The sequence below is a fragment of the Gallinula chloropus genome (assembly GCF_964237585.1).
Source record: "Gallinula chloropus genome assembly, chromosome: Z".
NCBI lineage: Eukaryota > Metazoa > Chordata > Aves > Gruiformes > Rallidae > Gallinula > Gallinula chloropus.
This window is the reverse complement of record NC_140089.1, coordinates 43473388-43500470: the sequence shown is the minus strand read 5'-3', so window position 1 is coordinate 43500470 and position 27083 is coordinate 43473388. Positions and strand designations below refer to the sequence as shown.

At 39.5% G+C, this 27083-nt stretch overlaps 1 protein-coding gene across 1 annotated transcript in view; it reads left to right on the top strand.

The window, feature by feature from the left end:
- FRMD3 (FERM domain containing 3) overlaps positions 1–26885 on the top strand; it is a 147747-nt gene extending 120862 nt beyond the window's left edge. Inside the window, exons 8-14 of the mRNA XM_084278938.1 lie at positions 1745–1833; positions 4691–4754; positions 5729–5817; positions 9031–9105; positions 9657–9725; positions 12815–12936; positions 24883–26885. Of these exons, the coding sequence (XP_084135064.1) occupies positions 1745–1833; positions 4691–4754; positions 5729–5817; positions 9031–9105; positions 9657–9725; positions 12815–12936; positions 24883–25478 (1104 nt within the window). The 3' untranslated portion in view covers positions 25479–26885. The remainder of the gene's footprint in view (positions 1–1744; positions 1834–4690; positions 4755–5728; positions 5818–9030; positions 9106–9656; positions 9726–12814; positions 12937–24882) is intronic.
- Positions 26886–27083: the final 198 nt, after the last annotated feature.

The window sequence follows — 27083 nt, the reverse complement described above, 5'->3', positions numbered from 1 at the left end:
AGTTCTTTTTACTAACATTTAATAAAATGTCCTTTTTACTAACATTTAGTAAAATGCCATTAATTGTTTGGATTTAGCTCTGTTCGTACATAGCGACCAATTGATAAAATAACTTACCTGGGAACTGCATACTATGTTTAAGCCTTGGAAGAACATTGGCTTTTTGATGTTTCTGCATCAGTCAAAAGGAAGGTCTCTTCGGGGAAGCCAAACATCATAGGAGAATGTAATACAGTGTCACAACAAAAGCTTTGATTATACTATTTTTAATGTAAATTTTTCTCTAAATACTCCACATGTGAGACACTTCATGTTTGTTAACATTTTCAGGCTTCAGTGGTACTCTGTCCAGAAGATACAACAAATTGTTAGTCCTTGGCAGATTAGTTTTTCAAACACCATCAAAATAATAAAACCTTAGGAAGAACAGTAAATAAAATGCACACAACAGGAACCAGATATGCATTTACATCTTCCTCCGCTTTGCTGTTTTGTGTTTCTGTGTAAGTAGGTGATTTTAGTTACCAGTCCTGATTATCCCTTATAGGTGCATTTTTAATTACTTGGTTTTATCTGCATAATCTACAGCATTTGTTTTCAGTGTTTCTTCCTGTTTTAACTGCTGCTTGTACACCATCTGACATGGTGGAACTGCAGTTCTGCCCAGTTAGCTGTTCTGGTGGTGAGCACCCTTCAACAGTCAGCTTTAACATAAAGCTATATCGATTTCATATGTACTTTGCTAGGAATAGTGCTCCTGGGTGAAAGACAGGGTCTGGTTCAGAGCTCAGGGAAGTCAACAACGTAATGAACTTCAGTTTGAAACTTAGATGGCAGATTTTCAGAGGCTAGCCCAGAGTCTTACGTTGGCACTTAGGACAGAGTCAAAGCTAGCTCAGGATTTCCTCTTTACCTGTGTAGTGGGGCTTGTAGTGTGGGGGCATGCAGGCGTTCACAGTCCATGCTTCAGGGCAATTTTTCAGTCTTCTGGAAGTGAATCGCAAAGCAAGGGGCTTCCCTGGCTCCTTATGGCATGCTTCTTCCAGTGCTGTGGCTGCTACTCCAGGAGCATCACTGTTTAATTTTATCAGTGGAGCATAAGTCACTATTAAGTTGCCTGACTTCAGCAGTGTGAGAGTGCGGAGCTTGGGATGGATGGGAAATGCAGCTAATACAAAACTCACCAGAATCTTTGCTCAAAAACTATCAGCCAAAACTATTGTTATGAAATTAAAAATTTAAAAACTGGTCTTTCATGTTTGAGAGGCAAGTATCACCGTATGTTCCAATTTGTCCTCAGGCATACCTCCTTGTTGTAGCAAATGCTGCCTGTCAGCAGTACTTCCAACACAACGTCTCTCAGACGAACAATGTATTGTGAAATCTTAAAACAAACCCGCACTGAAGTTGATGCAAATCCCTGGTTTGTAGTTAGTCAGCATGTTAAGAATGGGACATACACAGAAGTATGTTCTCAACAAAATTAGTAAGTATACTTAAGGATACCCCATTGTCATCAGCTACTGAGGCGTAAGATGCTGTTACTCATTTAAATGTCTAGAAATAAATGAAGCATGTATTGCCAAGAACAGTCTTTGTTCTTTAGAAGTGTACAGTTTGCATGCAAAATTTATTTTGAAAAGGAAAATAAAATAGTGGTAATCTATAGTGGACTAAGAATTTATGCTATCAGTAAGAAATACCTTACCGTGGGGAAAATGATATTTCTTTCTTCTCTTTGAAGGACTCAACGGGGACAACTACATTTTTAGGATTTACAGCCGCAGGATTTGTGGTTTTCCAGGGGAATAAAAGAATTCATTTGTTAAAATGGTAAGCATATGAAGTAAGAGTAGATTAATAGGCAAGACTCTTTTCTCTGATCTTTGCCTGCATTTGTTGTCTTTAAGGTGAACCAGGTGAATATTCCTTCTCTTGTCACATCTGTTTCTGTTTAAAGGGATCTTAGATGACAAGTATAATAATAATAGTTTGGCCTCCTTCCTCCAGCAAAAATTATTCCAGAGGGTGCATTAGGCAACATAATGTACAAATGCTAAAACTGTGTAAGTTGATTTTTCAGTTATGCTGTAAATCACCAGTGAAGCTTATTGGCAGAGATGTCTGGAAGAGTTTGCAAGAGTTCTTTTTTTGACTCTTGGAAATGTTGCTATTTCCTCATTCAGTTAACCTAAATCTGGAAACTATAAAAGTACTTATTTGGTGGAGCCAAGGAGGAGGTGGGAATACCTTTGAATTTTTTATTTTTTTAGCCTTGCCTTTTTTTTGTTATTTAGAAGTGAACACTTACGGAATTGTTCTTGGTTTGTCTGGCTTTGCTTTTCTTCTCTGCCCTTGTAAAACATTTGATGTAATTGGCCAGCCTCAGCCTTGCTTAAGGGAGAGGTAAAGCTGAGTTCTGCAGGTGATGTAACAGGAGCTGAGCATGCCCTCTGCAACATGGTGCAGAGTGAGCACAGTCATGCCCAGGCATTGATAAATCTCATTTTAGCCCTGCTGCTAAGCAGCTGCTAGTAGCACTTACTTAGAAGTGGCTGCTCCACCTCAGTGCTCACAGCCTGTCTTGTGGGAAGAAGATGGGCAGGAGGTGAAGAACTGCTGAGGTGCTTTTTTCATGAAGCTGGACTCTTCATTGCATCTCTGTAAAAACCTCCCTGACAGAGTTCAACCTGAAATCCTCAGGGGTGTAAAGTCAGTGTAATCCCATCCATATGATTCAGTTCCCTGTGGTGCTATGAGGACATCTGTCAACTACCATCCATTGATGATCTGGAACTTTTGCTATAGTTTCCCTAGGGTTAATTTCAGGTAGCTCTAGCAGCTCATTAGGCGTCAACTGTAGCCTGGGCTGCATCAAGAACAGCTTGGCCAACAGGTCGGCAGAGGTGATTCTGCCCCTCTACTCTGCTCTTGTGAGACCCTACCTGGAACACTGTGTCTATCTCTGAGGTCCCCAGTACATGAAAGACATAGAGCTGTTGGAGTGAGTCCAGAGCAGGACCGCAAAGATGATCGGGGACTGGAGCAACTCTCCTATGAAGACAGGCTGAGAGAGTTAAGGTTGTTCAGCCTGGAGAAGAGAAGGATGAGGGGAGACTTAATCATGGCCTACCAATACATAAAGAGGTTCTACAGGAAAGTGGGAGAGGGACTGTTCATCAGGGATTGGAATGATAGGACAAGAAGGAATGGCTTCAAGCTATAAGTGGGTAGATTTATATTAGATGTTAAGAAGAAATTCTTTACTGTGAGGGTTGTGAGGCTCTGGCACAGGGTGCCCAGAGAGGTTGTAGAAGCCCCATCCCTGGAAGTGTTGAAGACCAGGTTGGATGGGGCTTTTGGCAACCTGGTCTAGTGAAGACTGCCTCTGCCTATGACAGGGCATTGGAACTAGATGATCTTTGAAAGGTCCCTTCCAACCCAAACCAGTCTCTGATTCTATGATTATGATTTGTGCTTTTGGCTTAAGGGCAGTGTAACTGTAATATCAGTTTGCAGTGCAGGGAGGAGAGATTAGCACTTGCCAAGCAGGTATCCAGCATACTGTGGGAAATGAGCTTCACAGCAATGGTTTTTCCATGTTACTTAAGGATAATGTGTCCTTTCAGAGATCTTGGTGTATTAATTGAGTCCATTGGCACATAAACCAGATCCAAAATGAAATAGTGATAGAGGAAAAGCCATTAAGCTGTCTCAGTGTTACATCAGCTGTTGGAAGGTCAATCTTGTGAGATTTATTTGAACACCGTGTACTGCTTCTTTCTTTTCTGAGACCTAGAAGGGAGTGCTAGTAGCTTTAACTGATACTAGCTGCAATTTGCATTAGAGTAAAAATCCAAACTAATATTTGAGATTTTTTTAAAATGGAAATGCTTTCTTAACTGAAATTATTTTTTTTTCTTGATGTTTACTCTTAGAGCAAAACTTTTTAATGAAGTTTCAGGGGTAGCATTGTCCTTGCTTCCACAATTATTCTCACTTCAGCCATCTGACATCCCAAATCTTTAGAGAAGTTTATGAAAACTACAGCCTCCACTTTAGCTGTTGTAAAGACAAAATTTCCATTACAATTTAAGCAGAGGCATTGTATTGCGTTTATATGATGTGCCACTATTCCATATGTATATTGTACTTTCAACCTTGTTGAAATTAAATTTTGACATAGATTTTCAACTCATAAGGCCCCAGCAATAAGTGCTGACAAAAAGTTTGTTTTCCTTCTTGATATGTTCTGTCCTTAGATAGTCAGTTACTAAGATGTGATATGTACCTATTAATAAATAAGGACAGAGATAAGAGTTTTATCTGTCCCTGCATTTAATTATATTAGATATTCCATCCAAGAGGAATTACAACCTATGCAATAAATAGAATGTAAACATAAGCTTCTGCCTATTTTTTACTTCCTCTTCATTTTCAGCAGCCAAAGTTAATTCTTTGAAGGTGTATAGAGATCTAGAAGAAATACCCCGGGCTTATGTTCTCTAGTCTAAGCAAAATTAGAATATTAAATCCTCTAATGCTCTAGGTTGGAAGACTTCTGTTGAGGGTCTTTGTCTTTTGACAGCCTGCTTTACTTTGGGAATCAGGGAAACTTGCTTGCAGGTTGCTTTTCTTACCTGTAGATCTATGTATTTTTCCTATACCTAAATTATTTTTTTCTTTGTAGGTGTGATGTCTATAAGCTGAAATTTGAAGGGAAGACTTTTTATGTGTTTGGAACTCAGAAAGAGGTTAGGTTTAATATCTTTTACAGAACTTCTGTATTTGATTTAGATTCAACTAAAAAGCAACATATTTATATTGTAACTAAATTATACAAAATGAATGAATGTAAATACTGCTTTTGTCAACAGAATGTCTAATTTGCAAAGAGTTGTGACCTTTATCACTTAATGTTCATGCAGTGCTGTGTTGATTGCTCATAGTTTTGGTTGTCTGTGTAGTCAAGTTTGCATGGATTGTGAAGCACTAAAGCTGTACCTGCCCACTTTAAAGCATAAGTGACATCTGTATGTGATTGAAAATTCAGGTGGGCATTGATAACTGGGTCAATGTGAAGTATTTTTGTCTAATTATGATCATCTCCTCACATCTTGGTCAGCTGAATAGGCTGCAGTCTGTCCTAAGTAGTTAGGAGTCCCATCACTGGGTTCTTGCCATTGAAATTGTAGGACTTTTCCTAACGCATGCTAGAAGCAGTTCTTCCTCTAGGACAGTGATGATGGCTTTGGATGCAGTCTAGGTGAGGAATAGAAAATGGAGGAAGGAAATAATGACTAACAGGGGCTATTTGTGTGGTTGCAAGCAGGATTTGGTGGTAAGATATGGGGAGCTGGGACAAGTGGATGGCAAGCAGTGCAGCAGCTGAGCACTGTGGAATATTGAATTACCCAGAGACTTTCCTCCTTTGATTTTGGCCTGAATACAGTTTCTGCAGATTTATTCCACAAGCCACTCATACATATGGTCTTCTCTGCCCCTTGCCAAGCACGCCCTTTTATTTCTGAAACAATTGTCTGGGAAGTTTAAATATTAGCTAGATATGGGTTGTACTTCTGCGGGTGAACCACAGTTTAAAGGTACATGGGAAAACTTGGCCTTCACTGTATGCAGTTTATGGTGACGCGGTCAGGTACAGCTACTTCTGTCTTTAAGAATTCACTGTTTTCATTACTTGTATTTGCCTTCTGTTCCTTGCACTTAGAAAAAGGCTGTGCTGTCATTCCATACCTCTACACCAGCAGCCTGCAAGCACCTTTGGAAGTGTGGGGTGGAGAACCAGGCTTTTTACAAGTATGTAAACCTGAAGTCATTATCTTTGCTAACAGTAAAAAAAAAAAGTGCATAATAATGTAAGATTGTTCAATATCAAATGTGCCATTTCACTTACAGAATTCAAAATGGAAACAGAAAATATGCAAGTTAGTGGGAAATGTTATTTAATTCCAAGACATTATTATAAATTGTTTAAATTCTGATTGAGGCAGAAGATTTTGGCAGTAAGTAACTAAACTTTTCCAAGCACATTGTAGTGTGACACAGATTGGACACAATACTGCACTTGTGTCTAGGAACATAGTTGTCAATCTTAGATCTGTTCTTGAGTACCTTGAGAATAGGGGAAATGATCTATTATGCTTGATGCTGTGGGCTCTTCTGCTGGTAGGTAGTCTTCTCCCTCTTGAAATCCATGGTTTAGTAACATTTGATTACAGAAAAAAAAAATCTGCAAGGATTTAAGAAATCTGCAGTCGTTTTATTTTATGTTGCAATGATTTTAAAATGAAAAGAAAATGTTCTTAGATACATTTTGAAAGATGCCAGCCACCTCATTTAGGAAAAAAACCAAACCAGCCTGTAAACTGACAAGAAAAGAGGAGTGTCTTCCTCCCTATTCCCTGAAAGAGAAACTGAGAATAATTCCTCATTAAAAATCTCTCATGCATTCTTTCTGCCCTTCGTTGACTTTGTTTAGATCTGTTTACTGATGCTTCCCTTTAGGCCTGTGAGCTTTTATTCTTACCACTTATTGTCCCCTCAAGCATCTTGCATATTTTATAAAAATTATTGTTTCCCTGTTGGAGCAGTGCAACACCAGGGGCTGCTGAAAGGGTAGGTAAGAACTAAGTAGGAAGAAAGTGTCTTCTAACACAGAAGTTGATGGCGTGCTTTACTTTGGAGAAGATTCCTTCCTTTGTTTCCACACAGACACAATAATATACCAATATTTCAGTTGGTATATTCACTGAAGAAACATGAAATATGAGCTAGCACCATATGGCTGCTAATCCTCTGTGTTATCATCCAGTGTGTTTGAGACTGAATTAATAAAAAGGTTTTCGGAAAGAATTTTCCATTGGAAGTTTATGCAGGTATGAAAATAGTGCATGGTATTTGAGTGGTTTTATTTTATGTTCCTGGAAATAAATATAGGGAATAGGAAACAATTCCTACCATCACGAGATAAATGAGCCCTCCAAGTGAAGAAGTCAGAGGGAAACTTAAATGGTTGCAATATTAATTCTGGTTTTGGTCACAAATAGATTGTAATGGTGGGTTTGGCCTTGACTATGTATTGGATGCCCATCCAGCTGCTCTTTCCCTTCCTCTCCTCAAGAGGCCAAGGGGAGAAAATCAGATGAAAAAACGGGTTGGGATTATGACAGAAAAATTGCTTGCCAATTACTGTGATGGGCACAACATACTTGACTTCAGGAAGATTAATTCAATTTGTTTCTTACCTTTTCTATTTTAAAGTGTTAACAAATGCAAAACTAAAACCACCCCTCCCCTATTTCTTCCCAGGCTCAACTTCACTCTTTCATTGCCAACTCCTCTATGTCCTCCTTGCCCCAGGCAGCACAGACAGACAGCATTCACTTTACAGTTTATCTCTGCTGCTCCTTACTCCTCACACTTTACCCCTGCTCTGGTGTCCTTCATGAACTGCTCCCATGGGATGCAGTCCTTCAGGATAAACCTGCTGCAGCATGGGTTCCTCTTCATGAGTCACAACTCCTGCCAGGAGGCAGCTCCTGCATGGGGTCTCCACAGGCTACAGCTTCCCTCAGGGCATGTCTGGTTGCTGTGGTGCAGGGTCCTCCATGGGCTGCATTGTGGATACGTGCTCTGGCGTGGTCTTCTATGGGCTGCAAGGGATAGCCTGCATCCCCATGGTCTTCTCCATGGGCTACAGAGCAATCTCTGCTCCAGATCCTGTAACACCTCCTCTGGCTCCTTCATTGACCAGAGTGTCTGTGGGGGCTGCTTCTCTCGTTTTTCTCTACTGTCCACATGTCTTCAGGGCACTTCTGTGTGGTTCTCTCTTCAGCATGATTGCTTAGATTAATGCTTACCTGTTTCAATTTTGGTCATTTTTAAAAAAGGACTACTTTAGTAAAATGAGTATCAGTAGTGATACTCAATAGAGAGGAACCTGGCTGATAGCTTGGAGAACAGTAATAGTTAATATGCAGTGTGCAGAAATGTAACAACAATCCTCTGAGCATACAGCTGAAGTCAAAGCAATCTGTAGGTAAAGGCTTAGGGCAGTAGTTTTGAAGCAGCAGAAGTTTTCATACAGCTGTGCAGTGTGGATGCTTAGTTAATAACATTAGATGAATGTTGTCTGTTATGTTCTGTGGGATACCAACAAGGTAGCCAAGTTGTGTAAGTTACTAATGACAGTGACACTTTCCCTTCATTAGATTTGGTCCTCCCATCTGCTTAGAAGAGCTTGAGACTTGGAATTTAGGATAAGGTCATGTTCGCTTGGTATGTCTTGAAAAACAGAGCTTTACTCCTGTCTCAATCCAGGCTCAGGGTTGACATGATTATTTTCAAGTATAGATATCATTCATAGAAGATTGTATGGTAGGGTCTGGGAATGAGATACTTCTATGAAATCAATTAACCATTTTGAAGGCAGAGAGCATCAAGGAGATGGCATGTCTGAGGTACCTTCAATAGTCTTTGTGATAAAAGACTTGCAGTGTACTTCATGACTAGAGATAAACAGTAGGACGTGATGGAGGCTACTTAGAAGCTGACTGTGTAGAGACATTGGAAATGCAACTACTTTTGGAGACAAACATTACCACTTCTGTATTATTTCTTGGGTTTACCAGTGTGAAAGGGGAGCTAGACATATCTTCCCACAAACAAGGTAGTGTCAGAGCAAACCACCACACTGTCCTAGAGGCTTTTGGTGTACCACAGTCTGTCCTTCATCCTGTAAATTAAAGGCTCTGGAGATTCAGCAGTTTTCTGCATTTAATGTTTTTGCTTTTCTATCCAGTTAGTCACTTTTTCAGTGCTGTCTGAATTGTTTTGTGTGTGCTTTATAGTCTCATTTGTATAAAGGCCTTCAAAAGTTTGGATAGCCCAATTATTGAATATTAGTTGATGGTATAAAGATAAGAAAGCTTGTGGTTTCCCTTGTTCATTGTTGCTTATCAGTTTCCTTCTGTGCTGGAAATGTCACAGCCTCTGTTCTTTTTCTTCAAGGTATGCAAAATCCAGTCAGATCAAGACCATGTCCAGCAGCAAGATATTTTTTAAAGGCAGTAGATTTCGATATAGGTGGGTGTTTCCCATTTCTTATTCATTGTAAACCAGAAAGTGAGAGAAAATGTCAGTAATTACTCATGGCAAATTGAGGGCTTTTCTTTCTTGAGGACCTGTTCACTCTTAATTCAGGTCAGCATTCAAATGATTTTCTGTTGTCTCTTTAGCATCACTTATAAAATAAACTGAAGGCTTCATGCAGACTTCTGTCAAAGAGAAGCTTCACCACAACAGGACTCCACATTTGGTTCAGTTTCTGTAAAAACAAAGATGTATGGCTAGTGTAGAGATCGTATGCTCCTATTACTGGGCAACTCTGGACCAGCGTTGCGTTAGTGGGACAGCCCAGACCCACTCCTAGTATTCTGCTACAAAAAGTCTGCATTTTCTTCAGTAGCTTTTCAGAAAAGTGGTCAGCAGAATTTTGTAATCTGGAATAATGTATGTTGACTACATAGGAATACCTCTTTTCCTTTTTTCCTCTTTTGCATGTAACGTAATTGTTCATGTATACATAGTGCGTGGCATGTAATGAACCTGAATATTTATTTCATGTTTTAATGCAGTGGAAAAGTAGCCAAAGAGGTTGTGGAGGCAAGTTCTAAAATCCAGAGGGAACCTCCTGAAGTTCACAGGTATGTCTTGATATTCGATATTAAAGTTTAAGAACTGCGAAGGATTATTGTTCTCTACAGAGAAATTATTTTTTCCTCTACGGTAAGAGGTAATGGCTGTCATTCTGAGCTTCCACAACGAGGCATGTAAGCCTTGGGAAATATTGCCAGTATTTAAAAACATTCTGGCAATAACGTATAGTCTCCTACACAAGGGAACCTAATCCATTCTGCTTTGAAGCTGTGTTTAATCGATCAGGTAAGTAGCTTGTATTATTTTTTGTGTTAAGACAGAGTGTTATTACATGGTCCTGACAGAAAAGTTTCATTCCTAGTTCTTGTCCAGTATTGAAAGATTCTGTGTATTGTATAGGTGTGGGTTTACAAGGATATTTGATAGGTTTTTTCCATAGTGCAGTCAGGTTTAAAAGCAAGAAGTTCATTCAGTAAAGAGAGAAGAGACCAGAGAATCTTTTTTTTCAGAGAGAAAACATTTGGTTTGTTTGAAATAAGCAGCTAGACTTTGCAGGCAAACTGGTGGTTTCTGGTTCTTATCATTCAGTGACAGTGAAAATTCGTAAGAGTTTAAGTCCTTTGGAAGAGAAGAAAAAGGACATCAGGAAAAAGCTATTTAAAAACTTTTTTTAAAAGGTTACTTAACTTTCTGAACATTCAACAGCAATATTCTGCTTTTTTTCAGGGATGGAGTGTGTGTGTGATTGGTTTATTTTTAATTGAATATTGCTATTCCACTGATATCTGAGAGAAAAGTGGATTAGTTTTACTAAATGATAGGAGCATATTTGCAGCAAATGTTTATAAAAATGTTGTGCAGCCCTACTTTGTAATTCATAGTAAGGCCATGCAAGGATGCTTTGAACATTCTTTTGGAGATGACATTTAAAAATGGGGTAAGTGCTGGCCTAGGAAGTATTAACCGAGGACATAGTTAATATAGTGAAAATAGTTAAACACATAAGGAAGTACCTTATTACTTATTTCCCACAGGTTTTGTTTTTCCCATGGGATAAGAAAAGATTTTCACATAAATATTTTTTCTTGTATTTTACTTTGCTTTCAGTATTGAAAGTGTTTTAAACATGCTGCTTAAAACTCTTAGTGTACATAGAGAAACTGGTCAGAGGGCAAATAAGTTTATAGAGCAATTCATTATATGGATTTAACACCCATAAATAGTAATGTATATTTTTTTATGATTAAACTTCCTAAAATGCTTGTATTTACAATATTATGGTAACTTCAAGTTCAGTTTATAAGAAAGACTAAGAAAAATTCTAATGATTTGAAGTGGTTTTTACAGTGCAGGTATTGAAATGAGAGACAGAGCTAGATAGCTTGTCCTTCTACTAGCACAAGTAGGCAAAAACCAGGAAAAAATTTATCTCCAAAAAAAGAGCACACTTTAGAAACACCTTACTCTGTGAAGGAGCAATTTAGGGATGGGAAATGATAGTTTTTCAGATGTGAGATGTGAGGAAACGATACAACTGAAGAAAAATATTGATGTATATATTTATTTTATATCTTTACATAAAGTTTTCTTTCCCTGTGCCATCTCAAAGTCAATTCAGTGGCATGATGGCTGCATTGAGAAAGAGGAAGAAACATGCAGTTGTGAGGAGGTTTCTGTTCAGTATATTTGTGTTTGGATATTACATTTTAAACACTGCAGACTGAAAATTTGTTGGTCTGTGAAGTCATCCAGCATTAATATGGTGGCAAGTTCCTCTGATGAATGCACAATGTTTTTCTTCCAGGGTATGCCTGAAGGAGGGATCTTTGTAAATAAGTGTGGAGTAGGAGCATTATGAGTGCTTCCAGGCACAACTCCTATTTTCGGAGTTGCTTCATAGCTCTGTGTAGCAAGCACAAAGATTCAGGGGATTCATAAAAAGCCTGAGGAGGTACCGTTGAGTTGGAGTGATCATAATTACAGTAATCTGAGTGAAAAACTTCTTTATATAGTGAAAATTTAAACTAAATAGTTGTTAGAGGCTGCTCACAGAATGCAAATGAAGACATAAGTAGTTTGGGGCATATGTTAATGAGTAAAGGATCATGGCAATCCAGCAAGAAAGCTTGTTTATCTCCCCAGAATATTTAATGATATGTAATATAACTTAAGAGTAGGGCATCTGTGCCCCAGGTTTACCTAAACCCTCAGCAACACAGTTCTTTTCACTTCAATAGGTACTGTAGTTCATTCAGTTCCATCTACATGGAATTGTAAGCCAAGTCTTTGTGCAAACTTGAAATGCATTTTGCGAAACTTCAGCACTTTACCTACGTACCATTTGAAGTCAAGTGGAAGCCTCTTCCCTTTCATCTTTGCTTTTGTCAAAAGTAAATATTTTATAATGTAATGATTCAGATTTATTGCAGGCCTCTCGCTTCAGGCCTGTGTCATTTAAGTCCTAGAAAACCTATTCTAAAGAGCCATTTTATATTCTCAGTAGTATGATTTTTAGGTTAATCGGCCTCATGACTGAAGTGAATCAACAACATTCCTGAAACTTGTGTGAGAAAATTCAACACCTGCTACCAGGAAAACCTGTTAGAACCGAGAAAGACAAGAAAGAAAACCAGCCTGCACACCTGGAGGCATGATGTGGAGGCAGTGTCTGGGATACGTGAGAATTAGAGCACTGTGAATCTGTTATCTGAAGGAATATGGTTGTTCCTGATTTAGTCTTAGTATGCAGTGCTCAAACCATTACAAATCCTTTACCCAGTCCCAAAGGAAAATGATTTGCATCCTTTCTACCTTTCCCTTCCTTGAAGCCAAATGCTGACATGGGCTGTGCGGTGTGGAGAGGAGCAGCACACTGAAATCCTGCATGAGATGAAAAGGAGACAGGCTGCATTAAGAAAAGCAAACCAGCACAAAAGCTTCTCTTAGACTTCAGATGTTGAAAGGTTTATATGTGCTGAGGGTGCAACATAGCATGGAAGTGATGTTCAGTGTGCACAGTTCGTTATGATAGCTCGAGGCCTAGTGTAATTTATGCAAAATGATTCTGAGATAAGATATACTGGGCTGCAGTTGTTTCCTTGTGAAGGCACTAACCCCGTTTTCCATGTTCTTTTAGAACCAGCATTACCCAGAGTCGCAGCTCTCCCTCCTTGAACAAGCAACTCATAATCAACATGGAACCTCTACAGCCCCTCCTTCCTTCTCCCTGTGAGGAGGAAGAGGTTCCTTTAGATGAAGGTGAGTCACTTACACGATTCCTGCCAAATGCTGCCAATATTTATTGTAAAGCATATAGAAAAAGATGTGTTTACTGATCTGGGAAAAAAAAAAATCTAATAATTAGCATTAGGAGCACACCACTAAGCCTCTGCATGTCATACAGAGACATGATCGCTAGCTCAAGGAGTTCTGCATAAGCCTCATGTGAGATACATGCTGAAAAGACTTATTATTGTTAAAATTTCTGTTTAAAAAGTTTTTTTAGAGATTGTCAAGTGAAAGGATCTTATCGAGAAATAACTAATCTTAACAGAGCACCATTTTACTCCTTAGTAACTTGAATTACTCAGGAGTGAAAACTGGTAGTTTACTGCTAGGTATGTTGTTTTTCTTGCTTTTACTTTTATATTTCTTTCTGTTAGAAAAAAATATTTGCTAATTAATTATGTTCATAAGAAAGGATGTTAGTGGAAGATCAGTTTGAATTTTGTAGAATGATGGTTTCCATGTGTGTTTCCAAAATGTAAAAGATCACATTCAACATCTGTCTTTTTTAGATGCAGTCATTAAAAACAATTGTATGAACATCTTAGCCAGCTTAAATAACAATAACTGCATTCTTCCTAATTAAAAAGGAAGCCAAATAGAATCTAAGGATGGTTCTAACTTGGGATGTAGTGAGCCAGAAGTTGGGATGTGTGTTCATTTTCATGGGAGTATGTCCTAATTTAGTTTTATAGGCATCACTTCAACATGCTTTGTTCATTCTTTGAAGTTTCAGCGCTCAATGTAAGAAAGAACAGGGTGAATTAGGCTGTTTGTGTGCTTGGCTTACTATAATTAGTAGTGGTGGCTGAATGACGAATATATAATTTTAGCAATTAGCTGTTTACCTCTTTTGTGAAATACCTGCATCTGAGAATTCACTTTCTGTCAGCCAAGTACCAACTCTGTGTTCTTGCTAGACAGTTCCCAGCACTGCAGAGTAACAGCTGCTTGCTGCTTGTAAGACTGCTGGGCCACACTTACAACTCACAGAATCACTAAGTTGGAAAAGACCTTTGAGATCATCGAGTCCAACCATACCTATCCTCTACTACACCTTATCCCTGAGTACCCCATCTGCCCGTCTTTTAAGTACATCCAGGGTTGGTGACACAACCGCCTCCCTAGGCAACCTGTTCCAGTGCCCAATAACCCTTTCGGTGGAGAATTTTTTCCTGATGTCTGGTGCAGCTTGAGCCCATTCTTTCCCCCTCCTATCACCTGGTGAAGAGACCAACACCCACCTCTCTACAACCTTTGGGGTAGTTGTAGGCAGTGATAAGGTCTCCCTTCAGCATCCTCTTCTCCAGGCTAAACAACCACAGTTCTCTCAGCCTCTCCTCATAAGGTTTGCCCTCCAGCCCCTTCACCAGCTTGGTTGCTCTTCTCTGGACACACTCCAGTACGTCAGTGTCTTTCTTGTAGCGAGGGGCCTAAAACTGAACACAGCACTTGAGATGCGGCCTCACCAGTGCCAAGTACAGGGGCACAGTCACTTCCCTGGACCTACTGGGCACACTGTTTCTGATACAAGCCATCTTGGCCAGCTGGGCACACTGCTGGCTCATACTCAGTCAGCAGTCAACCAACACCCCCTGGTCCTTCTCTGCCAGGCAGCTGTCTAGCCACTCTTCCCCAAGCCTGTAATGCTGCATGGGGTTGTTATGTCCCAAGCACAGAACTCCAAGCAATTCAATCCATTTTTGGAAACTGCTGACGTATCATTGCTATACACTCACTAGACAGTACTGGTTTCAAATGTATGTATTACATAAGAAGTCATGTCTCCTTTTAGCCAGGCAGGTTGTTGTTACTACTGTGATTTAATACAAATACTTGCTGATGGTTTTCCTGTAGAATGTTATGCATAGTTAAATGCCACCAGCTGCTAAGTTAACAATATTTAGCTCTTTTACAGTATTTTCTTGCAGCGATCTTGGCTATACTACCAAATTACAGCTTGAAATGATCTCTGATGCTGGCTCTCTTGCACTCAGGCCACTTCGGTGGATTCCTATCTTGTCCCAAAAGTAAACTGGGAGAAGTTAAAACAAAAATTAAAAGTATGTGTATGGATGTTTCAGCTGCTGATGACCAAGACCTTCACATGGTGCTGTATTGTGCTTTGTAGGTGGGCCCAAGCAACTGGTGGGTTGGGATAAGGACAGTTAGTGACACAGCACCAGGAGGGGAACAACAATGGATCTCATGGCAGAATACACATACCTGGTGATAACACGGAGTACAACTAGGTGATAACATAGAGAACTGCACCAACCTGATGACCCACCAGACCCATCTACTTGGCTCCCCAACCATCCCCTTTTATAGGGGAGTGATGTCAAGTCAGTGTGTGGAAAGCAGCCGCACCCAAGTGCAGTCACCTGTGCTGGAGGCTTGGGGAAGTTAACTCTGGCCTGGTGGGAACCAGGACAATGTGTCATTCTTCAAGAGGCAGTTCTTCGGTCTGCATTTAGAGGCCTAGTACAGTTGTCAAATTACTAATTTAAGCACCTAGATTCAAAATTTTATTCTCAATTTCATATCTGTTTTAATATGTATCAAGAGACTTTAACCTAGAGATTGGCCAACAGGCAATACATATTTATCAAAATTTAAAAAATAACCTGAAGTCCGCATGCATTAGATTTTGCAGGTCATCTCTCAGTGCTTTGTTGCTGCCACTTAAGATTCTTCAGGCTTTCATGTTCTTTGTTACTGATTCTTGGCTTGCACTAATGTCCTGTCTGTCTCAGGAGGAGGAAAGAAATTGCAGTGTAAAGATGCAACCATACAATTCCTGCAGTGGGTAGAAGGATATCCCTTGGAATTAGATTTCACATATATGAGTGTCAGCAGTGCTTGGAGGGACCATTTCTACCTTTTGAACATGAAAGACATTCTGCAAAAAGCACCTAACAACAAGAGTTTTATATGTATCCAGAAGTGTGATGGCAAAATTCGTCTTTGTCATGGATGGCCAAGATAGGTCCTTCTGAATAGTACCATTGTGTCCTTTCATGGTACTTGCTCAGTATGCAGTCGAAAATGTTATATTTCTTTTGGTGTTGCTATAGGAATTGTGTGGCTGCTTTCTTTCACTGTCTGATTTGGTTGGATAGACTATCGCCTGTCGTGATAACTTGGAAATTATTTTGTAGGTGGTAGGTCATTGTCTTTGGATTTCTCAGCACTGGATGCTATCGCTGTCAGGGCTTCATGTATTTGAGTAGTCCAATCTGAAAAAAGAAAAAACAAAAGGGCAAAACCAGGAGTTTTTGAGTCACAAGATCTTAATGAAACTTCTTTTAAGTCACTTGATACTTGGGGTCTTAGTGTCATATAGGAATTATTTTCCTAACAACATTGACTTCTGCATTTAGGGCAACCAAAGCTCTAAAAGTAGCATGCTTCAGTCATTCTATTGATTGATGTACATTGTGCTATATTATTGAAAAAAGAGTTCACGACTCAGAGTCATTCTAAATTCCTCCTGCTTAAAATCCATGTTCTTCAATTTTTTTCCTTCTTTGGGAAGTTGCACACTTTTAGATGTCCTCACTGATATTCTAAGAATTATTTTTTTATGAAAATGTATACCTTTTGTTGCTACAACATTTTTGAGAATAAAGATGATAAAAGCAGACAGAATCTTTTGAAGTGATGAAAAATGGAGATGGAAAGCAAAGGGACACTTGGTCTTTCCTCAGACCCACAAGGAAGTGCTCACAGAGAAGGAGATGAGTGTTTGTCCAGTGGGAAGAAGGAGTGAAAAGGAGGGTATGCAGGATGTGCATACTGTATAGGCCTGGGAGGGGAAGAAAGGAGATGTCGTAAGGGTGCTTTCCAAATGCTCCGTTGAAGCACCGGCCTCTCATAAGGAAAATCCCTCAGTGTAAAAATACATATTTGCAGGATTTCTCCCCTGCTCCCTTCTTTCCTATGTACTTACACATACATCATTGGTTTGATGGTGCCAAAGGAACAAGAATGGCAGATAACGAAGATTCAGATGGCACTGCATGTCATAAACATTAAAGGTAATCATTCTGGGAAGTGAGAGACTATCTTCCCCCCCACACTCCCGTACACTCCTTCCAGTTTATTTCCTCTCTGTGGTTTCAGTGGACCCAGTAGGAGCTCCTGTCCCACTAGGACAGTGTGATGCTGTGCACGTGGTTGCATTCCTGCTTCCTGCTGGAACAAGTTACCAGCAGCCAGCATATATGCGTCATGCCTTTTTTGGGAGCTGCATATCTCTGCTGGATGGGGACAGGGAAGTGCTAAGCCTTGTGAAGCAACACGTCTTTCTGGTGGACGTGAATGCGTCCAGAAGTGGGAACTGGAGCACATATGCAAAGATTGACATTCTTCCCAAGCACAGTAATTTTGTTATTCATTCACAGACAGGTCAGTGTTGAAAACAGTGCTGAAATGAAAACATTTTCATCTCATTAGTTTGCCCTTTGAGTAAGGTTGTAAGCACAGTGTAAGATTTTTCCTTTTGTATCCTCTGAAAATATTTTCCAGGCAGAGGCGGGGAATGGGCATTAGTGGCCAAGTTGGGACCCTTTAGAAAAATAGAGGCCACAGTGACATTTTTCCCCTGTGAAAAATACCCCAAATGCTGTTTTTTTGTTTCACTGTGCTATGTTTTGGTTCCTTGGATACTTTTATGCTTCTGTGTGTGGTTCAGCTGTTATGCTAGCAACTGCTAGCTGACACGGATGCTGTGGAAGTTTGTATTGTATGTTACGAGGCATTTGGAAAGGTTTAAAAATAACCTCCTGTTCTGTTCCCTACTGGGATATTTCTGTTGGCCATGTTAGAAGCTTGTCATTTGATTCATTGAGAGTGACTAGTCTCTTGAAACTCAGTGGGAGCCCAATAGGAGGTCAGAGCTGGCATGGATAGAGCCTTTACAGGACTTTGAGAAGAGGATTTAGTAGTCAAAATGGTGAAATGCCTTGTAAAAATCCAAACCAAGAGAAGCATTCATTTGCGGATGGTTAACCACTGCAACAAGGAAGTGTGCATTCGATTACTGCGGCATGGCTCCAAGATCACAGCCAGAAGGGCTGGTAAATTTACATTTATTTTGCTAAAAACTTTCTCTTTCTTCCCCTCCCATCGTCTGTTATGCTAATAGTTGTCTCTTGGAAAGGGACTGTACTATAAATGATAATGTTACATTGAATACAGCAGAGAATAAGGAAGAATTACTGACAGGAGCAGAGTTGCAAGTGAGGAATGAATGAGATGAGACTTAAATGGCATTTGTTGTAATATCTTACATAGATTGTGGGCTTATTTGCTAATTACTAACGAACAAGTGACTGGAATTTTGCCTTGGAAGTTTTCTTTGGCTGAAGGGGAGAAATACTTTGAAACTGATGATGCTGAATACTGACAGTACTAAGTAGTTCTTAAAGTAGCAGGTGATAGATTGGTAGCAGAATTTGGATGTCAGCTGTATACAGTAGTGGGTACAATTTAGCATTTTACTGCAACCAAGTGAGTTTAGTTGCCAGATCATAACTTCGTTGGTTTTATTTTTCTAGATACTGAATAATGTAATATACTGCAATATGTGGTGGGGGAAGAATGGTCATCCAGATGTTTTTTTCACTTCACATAACAGGAGTGAATCCCAGGGAACAGAAAGTATTCAACAGTGCTTTGGACAGCAACCAGAGCAAAGATATTTCTCTTTTCTTCTTTTATATAAAACTCCTTTGCCAAACATGGATTTGCCCTTATATAAATCTATATGTCCCTCTTTCCTCAGTTAAGTAAGACATTTCAAAATTTCTTCCTCTGTGCTTTCTGTGGTACTGCTTACTTTTGGTATTTTTGTAAGTGTAGGTTGACAGATTTCAGGTTCCAAGCACCTATATAAAACTCTGCCTTTATATTGAATCTTCATTGGATTTACAGAAGAAGTAGCTGAGGACATTCTGGCAAGGACCAGAATATTCTCATACTTTTGGCACATGAAAATCAGAAAGTGGTGAGTGTAGCAGATATGGGAGAACCTGCTTCTTGCAGTGATTTGTTTCTTAAGGAGCAACAGCTCCTGGCTGCCTTTACTACATGAATTCACCACTCAGGGGAAACTGTAGTGTCTATGAGAATGCACCTAATTACCCTGAGTCAAAAATAAGTAGCAAAACCAGCATTAGGACCTACATGTATTTTTTATCCTTATACCTCAGGGGTTAAATGCAGTCTCCAAAGATACGAGCCATCTTGTTGGTTTAATATGACAGCAACCTAGTAAAAGATTTGTGTGCTGGGGCTACATTGGTTCTTAAATAGCTTGATTTTGCAGTACTTTTTATAGGATCCTATCTCTTTTAATGTACACGTTCTTAAAACCTGTATATCAGCATGTAAGAGAGGAGAAGAAATGTGGTTGGCAAGGCAGAAGTTTCTCTGCCAAAGGGCTTTCTTCTGCTTTGACTTCCTAACAGCGTATGCCTGGACTGCTGATCAAGTTAGCCTGTGCAAGAATGGCAGCAGGCACAGCTCCTTGGGACACCCTGCTGTCATTGCAGCTGGTTCAAAACAACGCTGACGTGCACCAGGAAGGCTCACCAAAGCTGAGCAGGGATGCTGATATGTCCCACTTGTCCTTTTCTTGGGTGCTAAGCTTCCACATCACTGTTTAGCTCTTTTCAGCCTCTCTCGCTTTGGCCTGGCCCACTGAGTCACTGCAGTCCTTTCACCAGCTCCTCACATTTCTCTGAGCTGCTGATGGATGTATCTTGCCTTCTCATCTCAGCTGCTCTGATAGACAGTTGTCTCTCCCTGCTACTCCCCTCAGTCTTTTCCTTGCCTAATTATGGTTGTGGAAGGGGGCCAGCAGTGCTGAGGCTGGCTCCTTCCAGGCCAGAGACAGGTTAGAGGCAGCCACTCCAGAAGGCCTGTTGTGCTGCATGCTCTCTTTTGCACCTCTGCACCTTCATGGGGCCCATCTCCAGTGGCTGCACTGGCTGGGACATCAGTTGAACAGGCTGACACATAACACACTTAGGAGGAGAGCAACGATTCTGCAGTTGCAGTGCTTGCAACTGAAGTCAGCACCCATGCAGGGCTTTGCTCCCTTTTAGAAGTTCCTGAAGAAAAAAAGGGGGGTGGGGGTGGGGAAGAACAGGTAGCAGGAAAGCCCAATCGCTGCCTAAAAAGGAGTTACTATCAGCTGTCATTGATTTACTCTCCTTGCAAGCTGGAACAGGTGTCTTCTGTGGGCATGGGATGTGGGTAGGCCATGGATCTATGGCCTCCTACTTCTGGCATCTGGCCATGATACAGATGCTGCTTTGATACAGATCTTATGTAGGGGAATATCTGAGCTTAGTGCAACTGTAGATTTTATTTCCCTTTGCTACATTTTCTTTGTGACATCCATGCACTTTGCTCATGTGGGAAAGTCACTCTGTCATCTCTCTAAAAGGTCATTCTATTTATAGTACAAATAAATTTTGTCTGCAATGAAAATAAGCAAAGTAGTACACGATATTTCGAGAGGAAATAGTAAAAGTGATAGGAAGGAACTGTTCTAAGTGCTGTCTGGTGGGTCTTACTTATTTCCCATATATATAAAGTAGCACTGGTATTTCTGGACCATATCTAATTTTTCAGTTCTGTGTTTAAAAGCAAGAAATCTTCACACTTGTTCCTTTCTCCAGTATACAAAGCCTTTACAGATGTGAAATTGTGTTAGCATGTCTGGTGAATAAAGCTCCGTGCAGTGTATCTGTCCCCCAGTGTGTGAACTGATTTTTTTAATAAGCAGAGGGTACATTTTTCTGAGTTACTATATTTTCAGCAACTGCAGCTTCTTAAGAATGGTGGTGCTGGGGCTGCGCTTCATCCTGCTAATCCTCAGCTGTTGCTTTTGGCCCCTTTAGAAACTCTAGCAGCTGAAAACATTTATGCCAGACCTCTTGCATTTTCATGTTTGCAGCAGATGACCACTGTTAACTCATGTTTTATTCTCCTGTTCATGTTCCTATCTGCTGCAGTAAGTCAGAGGTTTGGAGCAATCCCGGAATTTATTGGAAGGGATGTACTGTGTTTTGGATAGTGTCATGAGAACTCTCTGGCTCTGTAGAATTTATCCAGTTGCCAGAAAAGTGTAGCAAATTTTTGTGTCAGAAATACAGTTTACTTTATTTACTTGATATTCCAGTTACATGTGTTCAAGAATCTTACCTATGGAATGTAAATTGCTGGTGAAAAAATATGAAATTAAGACCGGAAGTCAGAAGTCTTTCTCAAGAGTAATTTAATTCTCAAGACATATTCCTTTAAATCTAAACACAATACAAACTTTTACTGTACAGAAACATTAGACTTTTCAAAATCCAGCCCCAGAAATTATAGAAAATTATAGGTAGCAGCAAAATAATTGCTATGTATGAATAGGAGCAACCGATTTGCAACAACGTTGTAATTAAAGGATATTGCTTCAGTCTTGCTTTAGCTTTTACATTGTCTTTTTCCATTGAAAGACTTTGAGGATTTTTTTTCCTGTAACCTGGTTTTATTACTTCAAATAAGTGACTCTTTTGAAGACTATCCAAAAAATAAATGATCTGAAAAACTTGTTCTTTTCTTCAATTTGTGTCATTGGAATATTTAATGTACTCTAGAATGATTTTGAATATCAGTGCTTTAATCTGATATTGTTATGCCTACATAAGCCTTGTGAATGATATGTGCCTCAATGATGTTATACTTGTGTCTTTTGACAGCAGCAAAATCTGGTGGCCCAACATACTTACCTGTGTATTGCAACATGGCTGGAACTTTGCTGTGGGCTTACATTAACCATGATTAATAGCTAATTGCTTCCTCAGTCCTTGACTTGATAAATGTTGTGCTGTTGGGAATATTAAGTAATGAAAAGAACAGCTTTATATATTTATTTTTTCAAATATCAAATGAACTTGCAACAGCAGCAATTAATTCCCATTCTGAATTTTCAGTTTTGAATATTAAAATGTTATTTATTTACACTTGGATTTGGTTGCAATTACTTTGCTTTAGTGTGTTTTAATAACACAAAAGCCAGCTGAAAATTCTTGCTACCCACACAAACTATGTAGTGGACTGTTTGTTGATGTATGCTTTTGAACTGTGACACATTCCAATTTCACTACCACACATTCAGAAGACATTGATCTGAAAAGATTCCTCTGCTGTCCTCTATCTACAGGTTAATCACAAAGTCAGAAATTTGCCAGCTATTTGAGAAAAATGCATTTTTAATGAAAGTTAATATGATCTTTCTTGCTTATGTTCACTATGTATGTTATTCGTTCTGGAATTTACTCTGGGGAAGGAGAGAAGACTCAGAAAATCATAAACTAGGGTGACCTTTCTTTGCAGTGGCTGCAGCTGTCCTCTCTATGATGAGAAACATGAAGATACAGTACTGACCTTGCATCTAAGCAGGTATAGAGAGCCCTGTGGCCAGGATTCTCAAATTTGGGAGGTTAAAATTAGATCCTCTAATCCATATGGAGGTCCCTAAGAAAGTGGCTCAACTTAGCTTTTACTCCTATTAAGAGAAAGTGAAAAGCACGTTTGGAAATCAAATGATAGTACTCGTGTATCTAGATACGTGCATTCTCAAGTGACTCAGAGCGTGGCTTGATGATCCAGCATTACCTGCTGTTGCCATGTTCAGGAGAGAGGTCCTCTCCCAGATCTGCTCTCACCTGTTAGATTTCGTATACTCTTGTGCCTTGTTTCAGTCAGTTTGCATGCTTCTCTTGATGACTGTGGCAAGTGTGTTTCCTAATGCAAAGGCTATTGTAGACAGAAAGTTCCAGCACAAAACCAGTTTCAGGCTGAAATGTGATGAATGTCTCAAATGGTAGGAGAGGACAGGCTAGTTGAGGCAAGGAATTATTAGTTAGGCAGTCAAGTTAAGCTAATGAGGAGACTTGCATTTTTGTTATTGCGGATGAGGTTTCAGTTCAGCTGTGCGGATCTGTTGGCCAGGTTCCGGTGCAAGGAGCACTCTTGCTCTTTCTCCATCCATGTAACTCACTGTGCTCATGAGAGCATCTGATGAGTCGGTTCAGGAAGCTTGACCATCAGAGAGCTAACCCCGGCAGAAAAACATTTGTTTTCCTAGGTTAGCTTTACAAGCCAGCTTGCTCAGGGATGAGATGAGAGGAACCAGAAATCGTCATTTTGGTTGATTTGGCCAGAATGTGAAACCTCATCTAGAGGCATGGCAAGTGTTTTCTCCTAGAGAGCAGGAAAAAATAACAGATTACAGGGGGAGAGATCTTTCTGGGCCATTTTGAAGACTTAAAAGGCAAAATTCATTTTAATAGCTGATGTGCTTTAGTAAGGTGGGGAGTATACTAAAAGGGGTATCTAGAAGTTGTCTTGCCAGGTAAGGAGCAAATTAGCTTGTTCAAGGAGTGATTTAATGTGGGTGGGTTTGAAGTGGAGGTTTTCTCTCATTTCTTATATCTTGTAGAAAAAAATTTCTAAGAGCTTGCTGAAACCCTTCCACTTCACACTGAAAACCATTAGATATCTAATGTAATTAGCACTGGAGATGTCTTGCTTTTCTGATTATTTGTTTTTCCATAATAATACAGGACTAATGCAGAATAATAAGTGTCTGACCCTTAACCTTTACTGCGCTAAAACTGGAATGAATCTTTGACGATGTCAGTTCACTCTCTTTTTCAGCGATCTTTTGCTGAAATCAAAGAACTGGGCTACTATGAATTATAAATAGTACTTTGGCATTAATTTCTTGAGTTACTTGTTGGACAAGTCATGTAACTTTGTATTGATTTTAGCTGCTATACCCTTTTTCTATCTGTTGCATTTGGATTAGCCATTAGTAGAGAATGGAGAGTTACCCAACATTACACAAGAAATGCTAAGAGTTGTCATACATTGCTGTGAGTGGTCTGTTCCTTTTGCACACAGATGACATCTGATGATGTCAATGAGTGTTGGACATGGAGAAAATTAAAGAACTGTTTTCCCATCACTTTGAGTTCTCCTTTCCACTCCTGTAACATATAGCAGTCACTACAGTGTTGATGCAGCTGCAAAGCACCTAGATTTTTTTTTTTCCAGACTTACGGGGAAGAGGGTAGTAAGTTTTGAGAGAAGAGAGCTTGGGCAGAGTGTGGGATCAAGAAAGAAGCACACTGGTGAAGGCTAAGAAAGACTCCTTTGCAAGGGATAGAGAAACTTAAAGGTGAAGGAGAAAAGAGACTTTGAGTATGAAGAGTAAAAAGATGACTGAAAGAAAAGTGAGACATGAGAGGAGAGGGACCTTTTTGAAGAGCTGAGGCCTTGTCATTTGATTTCAGTGATATCTAATCCTCATGCTGTATGTCAGCTTTACTCATTTTATCATCTCTGCTGATTATATGAGTTTATCATGATCATTTATTGTCACTTTTTAATGTAATGCACTATTAAAAGTTCCCAACCTCAGCCTTTATCTTATCACTTTCTTATTCATCTCAAAGAAACAAAGGGGTGTGTGTGGAGGTGGTGGTGGTTGTTATTACTACTATTATTGCACACCGAATAGCACAGATTCACACACGCTGTAGGTATTCATTTATAGGAGAAGTCTGATTGCCAGTAGAAATCAAGCTGTTCTGTTTTGTACTATACCATTAATAGCTGCATCAGACAAAGTTAAGCAGATCTGGCGTACTGCAGTGTTGTAAAACTTGTTGACCTCCTCTGGAGCCTTTAAAAAGTTTATCCATTTTTTGCTAATTGTAAATGGTCTGTTTTCAATACACGAATTGATTGCAGAATCTTCTTTCCAGTCTATTACGTCCTGTTGGAAAGCTGAGGCTTGCCACCAGGAAGGCAGAAATTTAGGATCACTGTTTTGATCTCTTTTTTTTTCAGGTATCCAACTGCCAAAGGAAGATGAGATTTCAGTACCTGTGAGCTCTAGCTCCCCAGTTAATGACACTGGGGAGAATGTTGATCTTGCCACTGAACAGGAAGAGAAGATGAAAGAGGAACCTTTAACCATCTCGGAACTGGCATACAACCCTAGTGCCAGCTTGCTGCCCACCCCTATTGATGAAGAGATTGACATGCTCTTTGATACCTGTCCAAGAGTAGAGAATGAGAAAGATGATACAGATTCATTTGAGGAACTGGAAGCAGATGAAAATGCATTTTTGATTGCAGAGGAGGAAGAACTGAAAGAAGCTCGGAGAGCGCTGAGGTGGAGCTATGACTTTCTAATGGGCAACATAGAGGTGAATGCATTTGTGAAGAGTTTCTCCAGACTTCTTCTTGTAGGCCTTGGACTGTTGTTGTTTGTGTTCCCTCTTCTCCTTGTTCTCTTGGAGTCGGACCTTCAAATCTCTTTTCTGCATGAAATCCGTCAGACACCGGAGTTTCAGCAGTTTCATATTGAATATTACTGCCCCCTTAGGCAGTGGGTGGCTTGCAAAATCAACTTCATTCGTGACGTGCTGGGCAGCTTTTAAATTTTAAATAAATATGATAACGACTAAGGGCTATATTCAAAATTTCAGTTAGTGCCAGCTTTCCATAAAGCCCCTGGGGCCATCAGTCAGTAGCTGTCTTCATAACCAGTTTGTTACTGACTCTTCAGGTTCTGAAGTTCTCTTTACATACTTAAATTGCCCCTTTAGTTACAGGCTTATGCAGTCACCATCCAGTAACCAAAAAAAAGCTTTATTTTTATTGCATTTCAGACTCCCTGCTCGCCTTTTACATCACATTAAATGGGGTCGCAATAAGTTTTACCGTCCTTAACCTTTCAATCCATGACACTAAATCCAGTGACACTGAAAGAAAAACTTTTTTGAATATACTCCTTAGTGCAGCAATCTCTTCTAACCAATGCCTATACAAGCAATGTTTATGCTGGGTTTTTGTTTTTTGGTTTGTTTTTCTGTTTGTTTGGTTTTTTACATTTTTATGTGTTTAAAATATTTTGGTAAATTTTTAGCAAAAGTCAACTTCCAATATTATTTAAATGTACAAATTGGGAAGAATAATGCACAAGGGCATGTAGGGTGTTTTTAGTGTTTTAGCAATGATTTGTTTTTAAACTACTGGCTGGAGAATGAGTGAGTTTAATATAGCTCTATACAAAGGGAGTGTGATTTGGGGATTATATCGAAAGTTCACTCAAGTTCAGTAGGGGCTGCCTGGGGGAGGTGAATGGACACCAAGTATGCGTAAGAATTTCTGAAAGGTACACATGTAAAGCTTGGGGAAGTGAGCAGAACTGAAAGTAATGATCCTTCCCCTTACTTGTCAGGTTATCTTACATTTTATCAGTGCTGTAGAAAGTGTCTACAAGATAGTCCAAGTACGTTTGGGAGAAAGTGAGTCTTCAGTCTAAATGTAGATTATTGTACATAACATGGAAGAAGATAATAGTAGAAATAAAAAGAAAAAAAAAGAAAAAAAATAGAAAAAAAACATGAAAAAAAAAACAACAGAAAAAAAAAAGCCAAAACCCTAGCTAAATCAGTAGGTGAGTAACCTACTTGTAAAACTGATAAGTGAAGAAAAATATATTCCTTTTCAAAAGCAAAGCATTAGGCTGTACAGTTCTACTGACTCACAGTTAAAGGCTTAAACACTTTTAAGAGATGCATCTCCATCCTTAATGCCCATTATTATTAATCTCTAAGACAACATATTTTCTCTGCATACTATGCTTCCTTTCACATGTAGCAGCACACTTACCCTCTTTCCCTGTTATTACGAGCCCAGTTACATGATCAAATTCTGTTTCATGTGACATGGATTTCTGTATCTGAAGGTATTCCAATATAGCTTAGTGAATATACTTAAGTAAAATCTTGTCCACGCTGAGACCAGTTGAAGGCCCTTAAATGTACCATAGAGGCTGTATTTAAGAGGGGAAAGTTTTTATTCTTTTTCCCTGTCCTGACTTTAGTGCAGATGTATTTCGTATTTAAACTAGGGAACTCTGGTTCTGGCCTCAGAGTCTTTCTCCTGCTTAGAGATTTATGAATTGGAGACATACTTGAGGCTGTTTTATTAGATGTGCATTTAACACATTCTAGCCACATCTCTAATTCTAACTGAAT